This window comes from Tachysurus vachellii, chromosome 1, assembly GCF_030014155.1.
Source record: "Tachysurus vachellii isolate PV-2020 chromosome 1, HZAU_Pvac_v1, whole genome shotgun sequence".
Classification (NCBI taxonomy): domain Eukaryota; kingdom Metazoa; phylum Chordata; class Actinopteri; order Siluriformes; family Bagridae; genus Tachysurus; species Tachysurus vachellii.
The window spans coordinates 13,367,346-13,387,843 of record NC_083460.1 but is presented as its reverse complement, the minus strand read 5'-3'; the positions used below and the strand labels follow the sequence as shown (position 1 = coordinate 13,387,843).

At 37.7% G+C, this 20,498-nt stretch overlaps 2 protein-coding genes across 5 annotated transcripts in view; one reads left to right on the top strand and one right to left on the bottom strand.

Annotated features, from left to right (window-relative positions):
- Positions 1 to 649: 649 nt before the first annotated feature.
- Positions 650 to 5,995, bottom strand: cahz (carbonic anhydrase). Of its 2 annotated transcripts, none has more exons than XM_060873479.1 (7): positions 5,837 to 5,995; positions 4,758 to 4,955; positions 3,533 to 3,651; positions 2,922 to 3,014; positions 2,760 to 2,822; positions 2,515 to 2,670; positions 650 to 1,557 (listed from the first exon to the last, which is right to left on the bottom strand). In XM_060873479.1, exons 1-7 carry the CDS (start codon positions 5,865 to 5,867, stop codon positions 1,438 to 1,440), a joined length of 780 nt encoding a protein of 259 aa, XP_060729462.1. In that variant the 5' UTR covers positions 5,868 to 5,995; the 3' UTR covers positions 650 to 1,437. The 2 variants fall into 2 exon arrangements, with proteins under 2 accessions (XP_060729462.1, XP_060729457.1); XM_060873474.1 differs by having other exon boundaries at positions 5,834 to 5,992.
- A 2,983-nt stretch (positions 5,996 to 8,978) lies between these two features.
- Positions 8,979 to 20,498, top strand: part of dlgap1a (discs, large (Drosophila) homolog-associated protein 1a) — a 73,418-nt gene continuing 61,898 nt past the window's right edge. For all 3 annotated transcript variants that reach the window (XM_060873461.1, XM_060873453.1, XM_060873467.1), the window contains exon 1: positions 8,979 to 9,131. The gene's annotated coding sequence lies outside the window, so the exon portion shown is untranslated. The remainder of the gene's footprint in view (positions 9,132 to 20,498) is intronic.

The following is a 20,498-nucleotide window of genomic DNA, read 5'->3' as shown; positions in this document are numbered from 1 at the left end:
TGAGACTTGAGACTTGCTTGACAAATATTAAAAAAGACTCGACTTGACTTTGACTTGACATTCATGACTTCAGACTTACTTGTGACTTGCACATGTGTGACTTACTCCCACCTCTACCATATACTCCAAATGATTCATATCATTTTACAGTTCTTCCTATTTAGAATTCATACACAACTAATATGATTCATTGAAGTTAAAATGTTAAAATGACTCAAGAGCTGAATCAACTCTTGATTCAAAGCATTTTATATGTGTTTAGAATTGAAATACAGCAACCGATTCATGTACTACAACAAATTAGTCCTTTTTTGCATTCAAAGTGTTTTATAAAAAACACTTTGAATGACAAATTCAGATCATCATTTAAATTAATTTTGCAAAAATAAAAGGAAAAAAAAAACAGGCCTGGAGTGAGATAGTGGCAAAAAGAGCCTGAGGATATTTTGAGATGCCATAATCAGTAGCTACTAGTATGTGTAATGCATGCACTATGTAACTAAAGATTAGTCTAAAATAATATGCAGGTGAAGGTGTGGAGTTTAAAACTTGTGCCATTTTGTCAATAATGACAAATGATTCCTTTTGGTTCTGTTGCACTAAACACACCAGATTATTGAGGTTTTAATAAATCACACTCAAACAAAGATAAGTCTTTAGAGCTTTATTTTTAAATGCATTAACTTTATTATTTATGAGTTAATCCCTCTGATAATTCTTTTGTAACTTAATAATAAACACTTTTCTTTATAACTTTTCTTTATTGCTGCTTCTTAAAGTGAAAAGTGCTTCACTAGAGGGTTTCTTTCTTCTTTGTGCTCTGCACCTTGCACATTTCACACATCTCAAATTAAAACATATATAACTGAAAATAATAATAATAATGATAATAATAATAATAACAATAATAAACCCATTAGATGAGGATTAAGAGGAATTAAACTAATGAAAACATTGAGGATTAAACTCTCTTTCCTAGCATGATGAAGGTCTGCACAGGTTAACATTTTACAATTAAAAGCTTGTAACAGATTGGGAGCTGATTCATTTGAATAGATTAACCAACTGGCAGCATTTTATATTGTTTTGTATTTCTTTCCTTAAATTTAGATGAACCAAATGATGAGTGGTTCATTACAGTTCAAATAAATGAACTGATTCACCAAATGATTCATTCAGTGAGTCCTATTTCAGTTTAAACATAGCAGCTGATTCGTTTGAACCAAATCAACTGGACCTTTACAAAATAGTCATTTAAAACAACTGATTCTAACATTCTAAATGTTATTCTAAATTATTCAAATGAATCTTGAAAATGATTTAGAAACAGATTTAGAATTTGATTTGCAGCGTTCAACAGTGACAGAAGATAAAAGAAGCAATGTGATTGGATGAGATGTGTAGAGTGAACAGGGTCAGAGGTGTTTTTTTTGTATTTTACTTAAAATTGGCACGGACTTTGCGTCCTTTTATGGGCTGAGGGGGTCTGTAGTTATTGCACATACAGAGAGGTGTTTCGCCCGCTGAGGTGAACAACAGTTTGCGGAACTGCTGCATCTAAAGAAAAAGAGATAAGAAGAAAAATGTAAAGTATACAAATTACTACCTGTACAAACATGCACAGCCACTTGACACTGAAAAACAGGTTGTAATGTTAACGCCACAGAGCCGTTCTGTACCCCGTGAGCGATTCTCAGCCTGACCTTTGACACGTATACACTTTCATACAGCATGTGAACCTTTATTTCACCCCGAGTTTGTGGAAGAAGAGTAAACATAGAGCAAACATTCACAGCTGTGCCCACTTCCTGTCTGCACAAGATGCACTCCTACTCACTTCCTGCATGTGTCACAGCGCATGGCAGCCACTTTGACTTTGACTATGCTGCGCTATATTTTTTCATACAAAATGAGCTCAATTAGAAATTGCTGGTTATTTCGGTGACACCCATAGGCCTTACAAAAATACGCCTTAACCAAGGAGTGAGGGAGTATTCTAGCAAAAATCAGCGCTGCCATATGGTTGGTGGCAACTCAGAGAAGAAAAAAAGACAGGAGGTGTGAAGAGATGGTATCGACATAAAGAGGCTCAGCTACTGCTCAGCCTGTTTAAAAAAATGATCTGTTCCTTGTGTTACGCTTATGCTTACTTCGAGGCACGTTTAAATAATCTAATCTCACTAAACGCTAGTCACGGACACTCCCTGTTTTTTTTCCCCTTCCAGTCACTGACGTTCACATCATAGCTACTAATGCTAGTAGTGTAAATATTAATGTAAGCTGTGTACATAGGAACTTATGAATATTAATTGCCCAATAAATTAGAAAACTGAAAATTTAATGGCTGAGCAGTTTCAAATGGCTTTGTGTTGAGATACAAACAAAATCTTAAGTTTATTAAAAGTTAGAGTTAGTGTTCCTGTTGATCTTTTCCTTTTTTTTTTTTTACTTGGGCATCGGTTTCTAACTAGGCACTACCAGTTTTGCTAAATTATGGCTAAATAAATTGCATACCTGAGTAGAGCTCACGCTAATTGGGTCTTTGAGGACGATCCAGGTGACGCTCTCATACAGAGGTGGGGTGGTGAGAGAGCCTTCGTACGTCCAGAAATTCAGGGAGGCAGGCAACAGGTTCTTGGGGTCAAAGTTTGGAAAAGTAGTTTGCTGACCCTGAGGAAATTTTGAGAAAGAAAAGTCACTAAATGTTGTAGTTTTGAACTAAGAAACAGCAAAGAATTAAGGAATCAATGTTGAGTCACCTTTGCTTTGATGGCACCAAAGACATCCAGAACTTTCTGCAGTCGGGGATTGGCAGAACCAATCTGAGATGAAGGAAGAGAAAACAGATATGTGTGAAAGATCTGAATATACAAACCTCAGGAGAATCTTCTGAGATGTGGTGCTTTGGATAAAACTCTGACCTTCAGAAAAACTCCAATCACCGCCAAGCCATCAGATTTGTTTAGGGCTTCATTAAAGTTTGCATACTTGGTGTTCCAGTGCACCAGATGGAGCTGAGGGCAATAAAAAAAACAAAGCAAGATGTAAAACAGCGGTTCTTGAGGTTCATAGTGAAACCATCTGTGGTGCCATGCCTCAGAGTGGAAGAAGCTGAGAAAAGCAAAACACGGTTTCTGAATTAAAGTTCCCACAGTTACTGTTCCCACAGTCAGAAAGCTTACAGAAGTGGGAAGGAGTGGTCTGAATATCTACATGAGATGGTGGGAGTGGTGAGACTATCTACAGGTGATGATGGGAGTGGTCAGTATATCCAAAGGAAATAGTTGATGTGGTCAGAGTATCTAAAGGAGAGAGTGGGCATGGTCAGGGTATCTAAAGGAGAGAGTGGGCATGGTCAGGGTATCTAAAGGAGAGAATGGGCGTGGTCAGAGTATCTAAAGGAGAGAATGGGCATGATCAAAGTATCTAAAGGAGAGAATGGGCATGATCAAAGTATCTAAAGGAGAGAATGGGCATGGTCAATCTAACGGATAGAGTGGGCGTGGTCAGAGTGTGCTGTACATTTGGTTACCTCACAGGGGTATTTGACACCATCGACTGTGTGCTCGGACCCATTGTTGTCACTCCCACCCCAGTGGCAGTGGAATTGCTTTAGCCTGTAGGTGCCAGTGATGGGCCCACCAGTCAGAACTACACAAACACACAAACAACTTATAGTTAAGATGCTGCAGTGTACATTGTATACGCATGATATGTGCTCTGACTTAAAGAAGAAGTTTGACAAAATCTGACCAAAATAAATGCATTTTTAAGTTGGTTTGTTTCTTACATGCTTTATTATTTATGATACATTATTTGGATTAAAGGTCACTTGAAGCTTAACAAAGTGCAGAACAGTAAACACTATGGCAGGATGGCTTTGTTTACTCTAAGAGATAGAACATATTATCTCTTGTTTCACGCACTGACACACTTCCTGCAGAGCTACATCTCAAGACACAATATCCAATGACTGTAATTAAGCCTTATGCTGTAACCCTGCTAAACATTTGCTGATATTATGGATTGATACCATTTATTAAGAATCATTTTATGTTCTGTAATAAGGAATGAAACACTATGTGTAGGAAAATAATCCAGACCAGATTCATACCAGGTTTAATACTGATTACTGATGGTAGAATACTGATTACTGATTTATGTCTGCAGATTTATTGTATAAATGTGTTTATTGCACATTTATGGAAGGAGTTTCCAATCTCAGTGCTTTTTCCAAAACAAATGGACATTTTACAACATCTTCAGGACTTCAAGGAATTTTTTGTCTTACTAACTTTCAAGAGAGAGAGACACTATGAGGGACGACTGTTACTTCATTTACATTTATATCTGCACTTTACATTTTGCAGACGCTGTTATGCAGTGATCCAGAGCGACATCCAATAGTGCATTGAAGTGCTCCTGTTCTAACTGAGGTTACAGCAACCATAAACCTTTGTTCCCTTCTCGGCCTCTCTGTTTCTCTATATTAAAAGTTAATGAGATAAAACAGATATTAATGAGAAAATATGCAGAATAATAATAAACCCTATACACTTCCATTAGTTCAGAAATTGATCCATCGACTGATTAATCAGCTACATCTCTCTCGAGGGGGAAATTTTGCTAGAGCATAAATTCTTTTGTTTTGAGAGAGTCAGAATGTTTTCATCTTCACAGCTATGGATACTGGACTGAAAATGAATCAGATGTGGATTTGTTGCAATACAAAGTAACCAAGCGACGGATGCACTAACTTGTACTGTCATTGTCGTCCAGGAAGGTCACTTGGAATGTATGCCCATTGTTCAAGATGTCTTTGGATCTCGATGGGTCATACTGGATCTTGAGCGGCTTGAGAGACGAGTCGAACTGGGCCTGGCTCGGGATGATGTTAATGGGAGACTGCCGGGCTCCATTAGCAATGGGGAAATGCTCAGCCCATTTATCAGGACCTGGACAAGAAAAAGTTGATATTTATTTCTTAAAGGTGCAGGCAATAAAATAGTTTGCAGTGAGCTTGCATTTTCAGAAACAATATAGTCGTCTTCACTGGTGTGCAGGACAGTGTGCATTTCTTTAGACTAGACTTCTGTATATGAATGATCTCTGGAGGAGGGATCGCACCAAGCTGCTAACAACCTAATCTGAAATTAGCACTGAACTAAACTGTACTCTTTAACCACTATAGAGCAAACAAAATAACAGAAAAAAAACATTTATATTATTGAAACATATACTTGGTTTGGTTTATTAAATTTTAGAAACAAATGTTTGTTGAGTTAAAACATAAATAAAACAAAATAAAACATCAATGAATAAATCAATGTATTTATTTATTTATTTATTTATTTACTTGTAAATAGATTCTATACATCAGTTAAAAAAATGATATATATATATATATATATGTATATATGTATATATATATACATATATACATATATACATATATATATATATATATATATATATATATATATATATATATATATACGTGTGTGTGTATGTATATATATATATATATATATATATATATATATATATATATATATATATATATATATATATATATATATACGTATATATATATACGTATATATATATCTTTTTTTTTACATAAAGATAGATAGTGAGATAATTTAGTCAATTGTTAAAAAATATTGTTTTTAACTGTCTAGAAATTGATAAAACATAAATTGTTAAATCATTAACACTGTATGACATTTCTCTCTAAAAAATGCAAAGCAACACTCACAAACAGGCTACATTTAGAAATTGTCTACTTATTTTGAATTTTTATCCTGACACATTAAATATATTTTCCTCTTACCACCTTGAGTGCTGTAATCCCAGCTGTGAGACATGTTTACTTGGTACTTTTCCTTTTTGCAGGTTCCTTACAATCAGAATGCTGAGATGACTCTCAGTTTGAGGAGCTGATCAACCTCCAGCTTTTATACACACTCAGAGACCTGCCTCAGATGAGGATCTCAACATCAGAGGGTTTGGATCACATAAAAGGAGGTTGGGCCAAACCAGCTCAGTGGATCAGTGAATGTATCAGTGAACACCGTAAGCAGGTACAGGTTCAGGTTCATGTTCAATCCAGACACCAGGATTCAAGCACAGTGAAAAACAGAATTGTTGTCATTATTATTCTTGAGAATCGAATCACCATGGTATGAACCGATACCGAGTCACCAATAGTCCAGTGCTGATACGCGCAAACATGGTACGCTGTGGATCTTCATGTAAAAAAAACGCATCCACATCAGTGTTCTTCTTCTTGTTTTTGTTATTTTGTAGATTTATCTCCAAAATTTCTTTTGTTCTGAGAGCTCGGTTCAGTCCAGCTCCCTCATTTCTTCCACGTCATTCATTCGGACTGAACCGCGAAGACTTTTCAAACAATTCACTCAGAAAACACACAGAACAGCGTTTTATTACAATGCTTTAGTATGGATGTGTCTTTAACTACCTGTAAATCCGGATTGTTAGAAGAAGGAAATCCATCAGAGCAGCTTCGCATACCGAGTGACTCCCCCGCGGGTTATCCACAAAAACGAATCGACTCTTTTTTTTAACCGACTCCTTTTTTTTGTCTTTTTTTTGTGTGTATATATATATATATATATATATATATATATATATATATATATATATATATATGTGTGTGTATATATATATATATGTGTGTGTGTGTTTGTGTGTGTGTGTGTTTGAGGTCTGTATTGGTGGTTATAAAATGTCTTTAAAGCTCTGCAATATAATAATATGGTATAAAATAACAATATAAAGCAAATAATATATGTTGTTGTGTAAAATAATTATCATATAAAAATAATAATAAATTGTCTTTAAGCTCACTTTGTCTATGTACAATGTATATTTAATGATCTAATTTACAAGATCCACCGTCAAAAAATTTAAAGATTCTGTTTAAAAAAAAAAAAAGACTGAGTACGAAAAAAGTTGTCTGAAACTCTATCCCACTCTAATACCATACATTTGAAGGGAGAATCAAAGAATCATGAATCGTGTTTGTTCCGAAAGAATCGAATCAGTAAAGAGACTCGCCAGAGAGTGACAGAACTCCTGTGGCGCGCACATTTAATGGGACTTCGGGGAAATACAGCAATAAATACACCCATATAATTACTTTAAATATAGGTTACATGAGTCTTTATATTAATCTGTTATTGCTAGATTATAATAGCTCCATACGCTTTTTTTAAAATAACGGAATGATGAGTGATAATTGCATAAAACTGCGTAAAAGTTGTAAAAGTCTATCTTTGATTAACGCTTGCATACCAGTCAACAACAACCACAATGGTTTCTGACTCCATGCCATTTCATCTTATTTAAAAAGGATGTGTTTTATTTTGTTGTACTTGACGTAATAATTTATTATTATTGTTATTATTATTATTATTATTATTATTATTATTATTATTATTATTATTATTATTATTATTTCTGTTTAATATTGATATTGGCATGAAAACCGTGTGGCAGGTTGTCGGGCGTGGCCTTCACTTCACCTGTGTCAAATCCACCAGTGACATTGAAACTTTGCTGCCACCGTGTGGCTACAACATAGAACCGCAGGTTAATATAAAACAAAAATAATTATTTAGATTAAAACGTGAGCTTCCTTCATTCAGTCATTCACGCAGTCATTCATCTTAAATTGCATAAAGTCACTCTGGATAAAGGTGACTACTAAATGTTATAAATGTAAATAATCAAGAAGCAGTGGATCAGGAATCTATACTGGTCGTGATGGGACCTTACACACATTTACAATGGAGCCAAATTTGAGTTACCAGTATATTTTTGGCATATGGTTGGAAACTGGAGAACCCACGAGGAAACCTATGTCATAAAGAGAACATGTAAAACTCCATTCAAACAGTATAACCCGAGCTCATGATGAAACCTGGGATCCTGGGGCAGCATCTGAACCTGCTAATAAATAATAATAAAGAGATAATAAAGAGACTTGTGCAAGGTTAATCAGACCTGAGGAACTCAGCAGCATAAAGGAGGGAACGAGCTTAATTTTACATCCCATACTGTATTAATCTTTTGATCCTCATGACGTAGAAAAGATAAGGCAAAATCTTTGTTTATTTAATATTATATAATATTATATACAGGCTCATCTAAGCCACTTGAAATTAAATACAGCTAAAGCACCTCATTCTGTGCATAAATGTAGAATTTGTAGAATATTACATTTGTGTATTCCTTCAGATTTTGTGTAAATTCTTTCAGGAGCGTTTCTGTTTATCCTCTTTATCTCTCAAGCTTCCAACTCTTTCAGTTTATTCACCACTTTAAGCTCTAAAGCTGTTGAATATTTTAAATAAATCTCAGTTCAGTTCACTTCTGATGAAAGTCCTGTCCGGATTTTCTACAAGTCCATCCTGAGAGCCAGATCAAGGGCGCGTCTCAATTCGACTGCTACTTCCGTCTTCAGGGACCAATTATCTAGTGCGTTCCTGTGTACAAACCGTTCAGATGTGATGGAATTTTCTCATTATTTCTGAATCTCCTGCAAATTCGGTGGACAGACAAGCTTCTTAACTCTTCTAGTCACCAAAAACACCTGTCAAAATAGCCAAGAAATGCTAACATGCTGTAATTCTCATTGCTAACACTTTAAGAAAGATAATTGGCAATAATGAACTAATTGATATACTCTGAACTGAATTAATATATCTCACGGGCTGAGAGGAACGTTTGACGTGTAGAGACGATTATGTAAATTAACCTGGGAAACCACGTGACAGAATTCAGCCAATGAAGCAGACCCTTTTTCTTGAGTTAGTATAAGATGAAATTCTCCACTAGGAGTCGCGAGGGACCGGTGGTCGATTTGAGACGCACCCATATTAGAGCGTCGCTGTCAAGTGTGTGTGTGCGTGTGTGCGCGCGCGTGTGTGTGCGCGTTTGGGAAACCGCTCTGCTTCTGCGTCTCAATCAGCTCTCCTTCATCCGGCGCGCTCCTCTCTCTCTCTCTCTCTCTCTCTCTCTCTCTCTCTCTCTCTCTCTCTCTCTCTCTCTTATCCTCATCCATCAGCTCTGCAGGATCATGAATGGTGATTAATAAAGAACGCCAGGTAAGATGAAACCTCACTTTTTTGATGGCTTTATGCAGCTTTATTATAGTCTTGTGTTGGGGGGATTTGCGGACGCCACAAGAGCGTTGTTGCGTTTTGCTCTTGCGTGTTTATGAGGCTTCAGGATTGCGGGCAGCCCGCAGTGTTTTCTCGGTGGATGGAGAATTGTTTGGGAGTGGATGCGTGCTGAAATGGCAGCAGGCTTATAAACGGGATTTGGGAAGGATGTGATGTAAAGGAATGGTGTGACGTGTTGCGCCAAGGATTTGGGAATGTCAGAGATTCCAAAGTGCGCATTTGGTGCTCGGATTCGCCTGGTGAAGTGAGCGGAGGCTCTTGCGCAACATCGGGATGAACACAAATGCTCTGGGATCCGTTTCATCAGTCCTTTCTTTTACATTTAATTCTGCACCAGACAGGATTTTACTGAGTCTTATGAACTTGAAGGTAAAACGAATATAAAATGCTGCAGTTTGTTAGATCTTTAAAAAGTCAACACTCGCTTTCTTTTGGAATATTTATATTTATTTATTTTTTAATCTGAGCAAATTGTTACACACATGCACACACACACACACACACAGACACACACACACATGTTCCGTATCTTAATGAATTTATTATTATTGTTGTTGTTGTTATTATTATTATTATTATTATTATTATCATCATCATCATTATTATTATTAGACAGCAATATTATTTATTTATTTGTTTGTTTGTTTGTTTGTTTAATCACAACCTGTTTCACAACTCTGCTGATGTCTCTGGCCTCTTGGGTCTCACTGTGTTATGAGGTGATACACCAACAAACACCACCAACTCGTATTGATTAGACTCACAGAAATGGCTTTTTCTCCAATTTTTTATTATTTTTTATTGACCATTTCCCCCATTTTTTTCCTCTAAGAATTATTTTGCCTACTCCACTTCCTCTCTGGCTTACAAAACCTACCATGACCTCCTAAAAAGAGCTTCCTTTGGCCATTTTTAAAAGGTTTGTTCATCTTCAGCCTGTGCTTTATCCCGGTCAGGGTCACGATGGAGCCGGAGTCGTTCCTGGGAACGCTGAGATTGAGGCAGGAATACAGGCTGGATGGGACACCTGGACATCACACACACACACACACACACACACACACACACACACACACACACACACACACACACACATGTTCACACATATATACACACCTAAGGGTAGTTTAGAGAACGTGGAATGTTTTGGGATGTGGGAGGAAACAAGAGAACCAGGAGAAAACCTGGATATGGAGAACACGTGAAACTCCAAAAAGACAGCAATCCAAGAGCAGGATTATAGCTGGAGGAGTGTTTCAGGCAAAATGGAAGATACAGAATAACAGATACAGTGTGACATCATAATCACAGTCTAAATAGCTATAGCTTCAAGTTGCACATCATTCCATCTGCACATCTCAGCCAGTTTTAGACTCTGATTATTACGTGTCACAGTGTACCACATCCTGATAAAGCCTCAGCTGAATTCTGTATCAGACTGTGCGATAATGTGTCCTCCTTGTCAGATTAAAAGGTGTATATCCTGTAAAGTTCAGCACGTCATCACTTAGAGGGATCCGGAAATCAGCTCATGCAGAAAACAGGCCAACAATTCCCTGTTTAGAATAAAAGTGATGCTTTAAAAGGAAAAGATTTCCATGGTTCATGTCTGCAGTAAACAGGACAATGTCAGTTCTTCCTTGTGTGCATCGTTTACTAAGGACACAGAAAGCTGGCATTTGGCTCAGAATTTAATTAAACACTCGAGTCTCATAATGTCAGAATTTTGTCATCATCCAATTGAAGGTTAGGACATGCCTCCATCCTGAGTTGAGTGTTGTAGTGAAAGATTATGCTCTGAGGATGAAATTAACACAGTTACGATTACTCTGTCCTTTTTTCCATGTTTTTATAAAGCAGCGTAGCCTAAACCACATCGTCATGTCTGTCTGAGACGCTGATCGTCTCCACAAAGCTGACCGAAGAGATGCCGATGTGGGATTGTGTAGATTTGTATAACGCTAAATTGGTAGCTTACGGTGTCATGGTTGATTTAGTGTCAAAGAAAGGAATTTCTTATTTATTTAAAAGGAACAGAATAATGTTTTATTCTTGTCTCAGTTTGCTGAAATATGATGGAAGTACATGGCAGGATGATGCAGTGATTATTGATGCGTTTATCAGCAGCTGCAGAGGAAGCATGTTGTAATCTTCCAGGCTTCAGTCAGGAAGCCTTCATATAGCTGATTGCTGGTGGGTGATGTGAGGAAAGGTGACAGGAGAGAGAGAGAAAGGATGTACAATATAATTAGATTCATTAGAGTTTCATTAAAAAAGACTCATTTTATTTCTTAATGCTTTGTACTAATATTCTCATACATCATCTGTTGTATCACAATAATAGAAGTTTTATGGTTTATGTTGGTTTACAGTACAATTGTGTATGGTTTACAAGTGATGAAGCATGATGCGTTCTCAGACAAAAAAAAACTGCTCCTGAAGCATTAGAGTGAGGTTCTCACCATCTGATTCCAAGTGAACTTGAATGCTTTGAGAAAGCATTTTGACTCTGAATCGACTCACCTGCAGGAAGTGGAACAAACATGGTGTGCGTTTTGGGCTTCAGCTTTTTTTTTGTAGATGTGAGACAGAGAGACAGACAGACAGACAGACAGATACCAAGAGACAGACAGAGAGTTAGAAGCAGACAAAGAAAGATCCAAACAAAAATGGAGAGAGACAGACAGTGAGACAGACAGACAGACAGACAGAAACCAAGAGGCAGAGAGCCCAACAGTCGGAGACCAAGAGGGAGTAAGACAAAGAGAGTAAGACAGACAAGCAGAGCCCAAGATAAAGAAAGAGAGACACCTTTCCTTGGCGCTTTAATTTTTTTCTTAAATTAAAGCAGCATGAATCTTGGAGTTGTATGATTTAATAAAGACCTGAGCTGTAAAAAAACAGCCTTACTGAGCAATTCACACACCGTCTCCACTGATACGGTCCTACGACTGAACCTAACACAGTCCTCAGGCTTTTAGATCAGATCAGTGCTTAAACCTTGTTTCCAACACATCCAGCAGCAGTGGCGTTTATGGCCCTTTTAAATAAACCGTGCTTGTAAGAGTAGTTTTATAAAAAGTCTTTTTACTTTTATTTGAAAAACTCTTTAAAGACAAGAAATGTCCTTCATTTTACCTCATTAAAGTCTGCTATAACCTACATAGTGAGTGTCTGTAGAGAACAGGAAGCAGTTTGGAGGAAATTCGGCTTTACCTGTGGCTTAAATAAAAAAATATTCCTGAGTGAGTATGGTCAAAGTTAACGTCAGATCTAATGGTGAAAAAATATCTTCTACAAAGTATTTATCTCTTGGCAACCTGATCATTATTTCAATGTTATTCTGTATTATTTTTACTATTATATTCATTAGTATATTTGGTTTAGTATTATTATAGTCAGGGTTTATGTTCAACACTGTTATAAACATTTAATGCATTTTATTGGACACGCCTTCATCACTGTATTGAAGTGGGTGTTAACAGACATTAGTCTTCATCAGGCTGCTGTTTTATGACTTCAGCACTGTTGTTTGTTGGAGGTTTCTGGCTCTTGGATAATCTCAGGTGCAGCTACATCAATATTATAGCAGTGATGTGACTTCTATTTGAAAATCCTATAGATTTTCTTTACATGTCCAAGCCAACGGGGTGCCAATACTTTGTGTCTGAGCAACAGGTGAACTACAGTTTGTAACTGTACAGCTGCAAGGCAATGTGACATTTAGTTTCAGGGGTTTATATCAGGTCTGCTGTAGCGTCGTCTGAACAAACGGTGGTTAGAGAGTTGCTTTATTTGGAAATAATCTTGTTAGTGGCATAAAGCTCAATTAAGACAATAATCAGATTAAAATAATACGCCTCAGGGTGACCGTGACGTCCTTGCAACTTTTTATGAAGTGTATCTAAAAATAAAGTGAATAAAAAAATGTATAAAACTATTTAGTCATGCAAATATAAACGGTTTATTATAAGAGATAGCATGGATGGATGGATAAATGGCAGAGGATGAAGTGTGTGTGTGTGTGTGTTTGCGTGTGTGTGTGTGAGACAGCATAATGCGTCAACCTGATTGCCATAATGCTGTATGACTTTCAATTTGATCAGCTCCGTTCGCATGATTCAGCTGAGCTGACACACTTTCAGGGTAAATTATTCTCACATGGCACAGGGAGGCTTCACTTTATGGCATGTTATGACCTCATCACAGTGCATTAAACGCTCCTTAATGGACTAATGAACAGGACCGGACTCGCACTGACTAAGAGGATCGATTTCTTCCAAGCGTGCTCATGGGAGCATCTGGAGGACCGAACGGTTTTATCATATATTGTAATGCTGTAGAGGAAAGATCTTGCGTGTTAATCGGATCTTCTTCAGATCTGGAGAAAGTTGGCCTCCTTCTTCTCTTTCTCTGTGAAGATGCTCCCTGAAAATTCCCCAAAATAAGAAATACAGCATACACAATTTGACTGATTTCTATGCAAATTATCCCCTAAAATAATTCTGGATCCTGATTGGTCAGAAGGTGTTGATAATATTAAGCTGTTATTGTTTCTATAGTAACAACATATTCACATTACACATGGTTACACATTGCAATTTTCACAATTTTGCCAAACAGTCAGGGACAAAGTTGTAACTTTTAGTTATGTGTTTCTCAATAACATGAGCAGCGTTTTTTTGTCTTATTAACTTTAAGAATGAAAGACATACTGGGCGTAATGTTATGAGAAATAATCAACCTTGAGGAGGTAAGAAAATCTCCCGCCACTATGTCACTGATAATTCTCTTATAACATCACGCCCTGTCATCTTTTATTCCTTACCTATAACCATGATGTCAAATTATATCAAAAGCATATTTCCTATTGGTGAATCAATTTCCAGACCACTTTAGATTCTTTTACACTGAAGCTTCCCCCACTGCACTAATAATAGCATTAATATGCATTTCTACTGCAGCTGGAGGAGGTTGGGGGAGTAGTGCGCATGCTAATGAAGGTTTCTGTACCGTGTTCAGTCTGTGTCTTGGTGAGTTTTTGCACTCTGAACAGGTGGTATTTATGCTTCACAAGGTGGGAGGATGATTCACAGGAAGTAAAAAAAAAACACGCTGCTCTCGGTATAGCAGGGGCATTGCGTCACAAAACGAGCCGTGAATCACACAAGTGCTCTGTGTCTCAGGACTGACTGTACACGGAGAATATGATGATGATGATGATGATGATGATGATGAAGGAAACGGAGGAGACAGAGAAGACCATCATCATCAAGTAGTGCGTGTTACACATTTATGGCTCCATCACAATTCTCTTGGTGATGAGGGAATATACCATACCTGGTGACGTTTTCTATATAAAATCTTTTCTATACTCTTCTGAATCTTCAAAGTTGTGATGGTATTCTATCCAGCAAGGAAAAAAAAACGCTAATACCACAAAATACCCTGAATCTCTCACAACTACAGTAGATATAGTCAGTGGATTGAAAAATGTTCACGTTATTTGAATTGTGAAGTTTAAAGCAGGAAGTCATGCTACAGGAACATCTCAGTGCGCCAGATGTTCAGTTAAAGTAGGCGGATACAATCTTGGCCTTGTTGATTGAAGAAATGCACCAAAGCCTCTAGAGAAAGTTTGAAGTCTGCTTTGTGAAACTACAGACACAAATATCATAACTTGGATCAGGGATCGTACCGTCTCGCCTCCGCCTTGTATGTGTGGAGTTTGCATGTTCTCCCCGTGCCTCGGGGGTTTCCTCCGGGTACTCCGGTTTCCTCCCCCTGTCCAAAGACATGCATGGTAGGTTGATTGGCATCTCTGGAAAATTGTCCGTAGTGTGTGATTGCGTGAGTGAATGAGAGTGTGTGTGCCCTGCGATGGGTTGGCACTCCGTCCAGGGTGTATCCTGCCTTGATGCCCAATGACGCCTGAGATAGGCACAGGCTCCCCGTGACCCGAGGTAGTTCAGATAAGCGGTAGAAAATGAATGAAGCCAAAATCTGAGACTTTCTCATAGTTACCGGATATTTGGTTCATGCTGTAACTTTATAGCTTACTCACTGATTAAAGTTAATATGTATAGTATATGTTTTAAGCGGATAGATCACTTCCGCACATCAGTAGACCAGCAGATCCTCCCTGGGCTCCGTCTAGTCTGGGAGAACTTCTTACTGTGCCCTTATAGAAAACGTAGCTTGAGTAAAATCCACCGAAAATAGCTTTGCAGAAGTGACTTCCATCAGATGTGTCCAAATATAACGTATAATCTTTAACTATATTATTAGTATTAGTGTTTTATAAGAATTTATGTATTTTAGGATTTAAAGATTTTAGAAAGTTGTACAGACATGTTCACTACAGCAGTGATGTCCAGAATTACTGAGCAATATCGACATCATCGAGGATTTAACAAAATCTATTTGGCTTGATTCATCCTAAAGTGTGACTCATATTGACTGCTAGTAGCTGTATACACACACATACACAATTGTTTCATCCCTACATACACAAACATGTTGGATGCTGCAAATTGACACTGGAGTGAAATTCACACCGAGATGATCATCCTGCTTATCAACAGTGAGCACCTCCACCTGAGAGGTATCCGATCCACTCCCAGACCCCCTGAGTGGCTCTCTGATCTCCGAATCCTGTCTGATCCACACACAGGTCAGATGTAGGTCAAAAACCTTTAACAGTGTGCACAAACCTTCAGCTCTACAGCGTACACCAGTCTCCCGAGTTGTCTTCAGTCATCCGGAGCTGGAAAGTTTGACGTAATTGCTGTTGTCTAATATTAAAGCTTGCCAGCTGTTTGTTCTCGCCTCCTCCAAGGCTGCAAATGAAGGAGCGTGAAGACGGTGCAAAGCTTCAGTGTTTCATTCTCACCATTTACACAATGACTATAAAATATCGTTGTGGATTTAAATGGCTGCATGTCATTCAGCATAGAATCATGTTAATGATTCTATAAAAGATTGAATTCCATCTTTATCAGGTCATGAGGATGCCGTTTTTCATATTTCTTTTAATTATTTATAGTGATAAGTACATTTTACATTTACATTGTACATCATTTTACCTATAAACACAAATATGAGCTGATCTGAGTGAAGCATCCTTTCTGGACTCTGATTGGCCAGAACAAATCACAGGTTTATATCTGTAATTGTTTCTATAGTAACAACTTATTTCCTGGGATGTACATTGTTTATTATTTATCAGAGGAAAAGATTTCTGTAAGAAGTAGAAGTCTCGAGTATTGGTTCTTGGAAACAGTCAGTAGTAACTTTAAAGTCTTAACACACTGTATTTCTTTTGGTGTTTTATTTTTATTGCCTTATTAACTTAAAGAGAGAAGTCTGGTTGTTCTTGTTAATCATTTATATGCCAGAAATATCCATAGAATAGACTTGAAACAGGAATACAGACTAGTTCAGACTTTTGATCTTGCCGTGATCTTGATCCTGTTGGGCTTAAATTTACAATGTTATCAGTTCATCTGCTGAGGTGTAAAAAGACTGAGACATATCAGGACTCGTGGACATTTCACAAATTTAATTGTAACTATTATAACAGATAAAAAGACACATCTTTTATCAAAATGTGAATCATCAAAAACTATACAGTAAATGTTGTGGCTGAAGCCTAGTAGAACACTTTATGATGTGAAGGAAACTAATAAACTTCAGTTTGTTATCAGAGAATCAGTTTGTCTTCATCACAACTTCCTGTCGTTCATCTTTGTTCTATAAGATTCAGGATGTCGAGTGTTCTATATCAAACCAGCTTTTATATTAAACCTGCAACATGGGGCTTGTTTTTGCTAGTGAGATGATTAAAGATCGGACTGTATTCATCAGTTTTTTAAGTCGTCTGTAAACAGCTCATTAACAGGGAACATTTCACCTTAGAGACCGTTAGCTGTGTTGTGGAGACAGTAGTTGTTCCATTAAAACACACAGAGGTACAGTGATGTATAAATATAATGTATATAATGTACACCGGCAGCTTTGTGTGTTTGTGTGTGTCTGTTTGTGTGCTGGAATTGAAACATAGTCATGCCATAAGCACAGAAAATCACTGTTGATCAGCAGCGTTGCTTGGAAACAAGCCTGTTATGGAGCGCACATCCGGCACCTTTTCACTCAGCATGCCGTATGTGGGCTTTGCTAGCCGGCAGGTGTGCTTCTGTAATGATTTTCTTTTTAAAGACAAGGTCTCATTATTTTTGTGGACACCGTCGGTAATGAAAGCTCTACCATGAAGCCGGATTGATTTGTCTGACTCGTGCTGTGGTTTTCTACTTTAAGATCAATGGCGTAACATGTGGCAACTTGTGTTTTTTTCCTCATTTTAGCGCATTTAATTTCAGGATGGACGATTAGAAAATGAGATAAGGCGCTTACATAATGCTCACACATGCTGAACTCCATTAGGACCGCTAACGTGACTAATGGTCAGTGAAAGTGTAACCTAATGACACGTATTAGCCTCATGCAGGTATGTTCATGCTAACTGGAGCCCAGGGGTTTTTGTGTGTGTTTTATTGTGGCAGAAGTTTTTGTTCCTGCTCCACTGATCTTGTAGGTTTGAATTTATATTTAGTGAACTTTTGCTGAGTCATCCATCTTAAATGAAGTCAGCCATTTTGATCTCAGATGTGTTATAATACGAGATAATTACATGGTTTCACAGGTAGTTGGCACAGATTTCATTGAGTTGGTATACCTCAGGGACGGATTTTTGCTAATAATTTTGATAAACATGTATTTTATATGTTATTATTGGCTTTATTTGATTCTTTTAAGGTTTGTTTAGGTAATTTGTGGCACTTTTCAGGTTGTCATAATATAAAACTCGCGATATAAAAATTCCCGATTCCATCTGCCAGTCGATGAGCACTTTTTGAGGTTAATGAGCCATTATTACTTTGTATTACATTGTACGGGATCCCAATTAAATCTCATCTGAATTCTATAACAGACTAAATGATTGCATGTGTTTTTAGATTCACGTCAGATTATAGGATAGACAGTTATCTTTTAACGATTAAATAATTTTACTATATTCTGCTTTCATCATCAACGAGCATTATCTCATGTAGTAAAAGGGCTTCTGTAAACACATTCTAAAACATTGAGGTAATAATGACATTTTTTTCTCCCCATTAGCTGCTTAACCAAAAACAGCAGATTGTTTGTTTTAGCTGTGATCAGCAATGCCGTGTTCCTCCATGTGGATGATAAAGTTACACACAAACTAACGGTGGTAACAGTGTCAAGTATTTAGCAGAGAAAAATGTTTCAGTGCAGTCAGTTGTCCTGCGCTGAGGAATTGAAGGTGCTGTTTTGTGATTAAGGGTGAGATTGAGGAGTCACAGCTTTACCCAGAATTTACATATACAACTGACGTATCGAAGAAATAATGAATGAATACACGGAAATAGACACATAAGCAGCCAGCCATGTGCCATGGGTAACAGCGACACCATAACAAACCTAGCTGGAAGTCTTGCGGTGTAAAAAGACGCTACTGAGACGTGAGTAGAGCCAATGAGGGCATTCTCTCTCTCACTTTCTCTCTCAGTCTGACTGCAATGCCTGTGGCTCCCTCGAAACGTGGAGGATGATCAGTGGCTCCTTTTGTTTGCAAATCAGCTCGGGCTGAGCAGCAGTACGAAACGAGGCAAAGTGTTTGCCTGCGGCAGGAATCCAGCAGCAGGAGAGAATAAACCCTATCAGTTTCTCTTTCTCTCTCTCGCTAGTTCTCTCTTCTCTCTTTATTCCCTCCGTCTGTTAAAGGTTCATGCAAGAAAGCAGGTCATTTGACACCAGGCCGTTTAACTGCCTTGTGGGAGGGAGGGAGTGAGTCTGCTCTTATCGGCAGCTTTCTTTAGACATTTGGAAACATCAGGTCTAGCTTCTAAGCTGTCAGGGCTGTCTAAAAAAAAAAAAACATGATGTAAGAGAAGAAATATGAAAGAGCGGTGCAGTGCTGTTTCCTTTATCTTATTAAATAAATAAAATAGCACACGTTTTAGCATATTCAGCTATGGAATTTAGTGGGCGTGGATAAATGTAAATTTATGGTAATTTATGGCCGATTGGCATTTATCAGACATCGAAACATGCACAAATGCAAAAACAAATCAGTAAAATGTTTATAAATATTGCTTGGGTCTATATAGAAGACATCCATTATCTCTACATTAGCATTATTTCTATTCTATTTCTATCTGAAATATATATTTTTTAAACATCAGTTTTGATCAGAAGCATCAGAAATCATAGATAAAATGATGCTAAGTGCATCAGGGACAGAATTTAACTCACTGCCTGCTACATCATTAGCCTGTCTTTAGGAATGTAGGTCCAATGATGACACAAAGAATTGACATGTTCCAATAATCAATCAATAATCTAAAAAAGCGAAACAAACAGAATCCATTTTTCCTTGTTGTGGAATGAACCAATACTAAAGGTTTTCTAGCTAGCATTTGCTATTTCAGGATGGACGATTAGAAAATGAGATAAGGCGCTTACATAATGCTCACACATGCTTAACTCCATTAGGACCGCTAACGTGACTAATGGTCAGTGAAACTGTAACTCATAAAATCTTTTTTAAACATCAGTTTTGACCAGAAGCATCAGAAATCATAGATAAAATGATGCTAAGTGCATCAGGGACAGAATTTAACTCACTGTGTGCTACATCATTAGCCCGTCTTTAGAAATGTAGGTCCAATGAGGACACAAAGAATTGATGATGTTCCAATAATCAATCAATAATCTAAAAAAGCGAAAAGAACAGAATCCATTTTTCCTTGTTGTGGAATGAACCAATGCTAAAGGTTTTCTAGCTAGCATTTGCTAACTCCAGATCACAAGAAGAAAAATAATAGGACAGAAAAATAAATAATAAAATAGTGTAAAGTATTTTGTGTGTTAGCTTAGTTTCCTTCTTAGAGTCTGTTAAAAATTCTAGCCTGGGGCTAGTAATTAAGGAGCACAGTAACACACCGCGGGGGGGCACGGTGGCTTAGTGGTTAGCACGTTCGCCTCACACCTCCAGGGTCGGGGTTTGATTCCCGCCTCCACCTTGTGTGTGTGGAGTTTGCATGTTCTCCCCGTGCCTCGGGGGTTTCCTCCCCGGTCCAAAGACATGCATGGTAGGTTGATTGGCATCTCTGGAAATTGTCCGTAGTGTGTGATTGCGTGAGTGAATGAGTGTGTGTGTGTGCCCTGCGATAGGTTGGCACTCCGTCCAGGGTGTATCCTGCC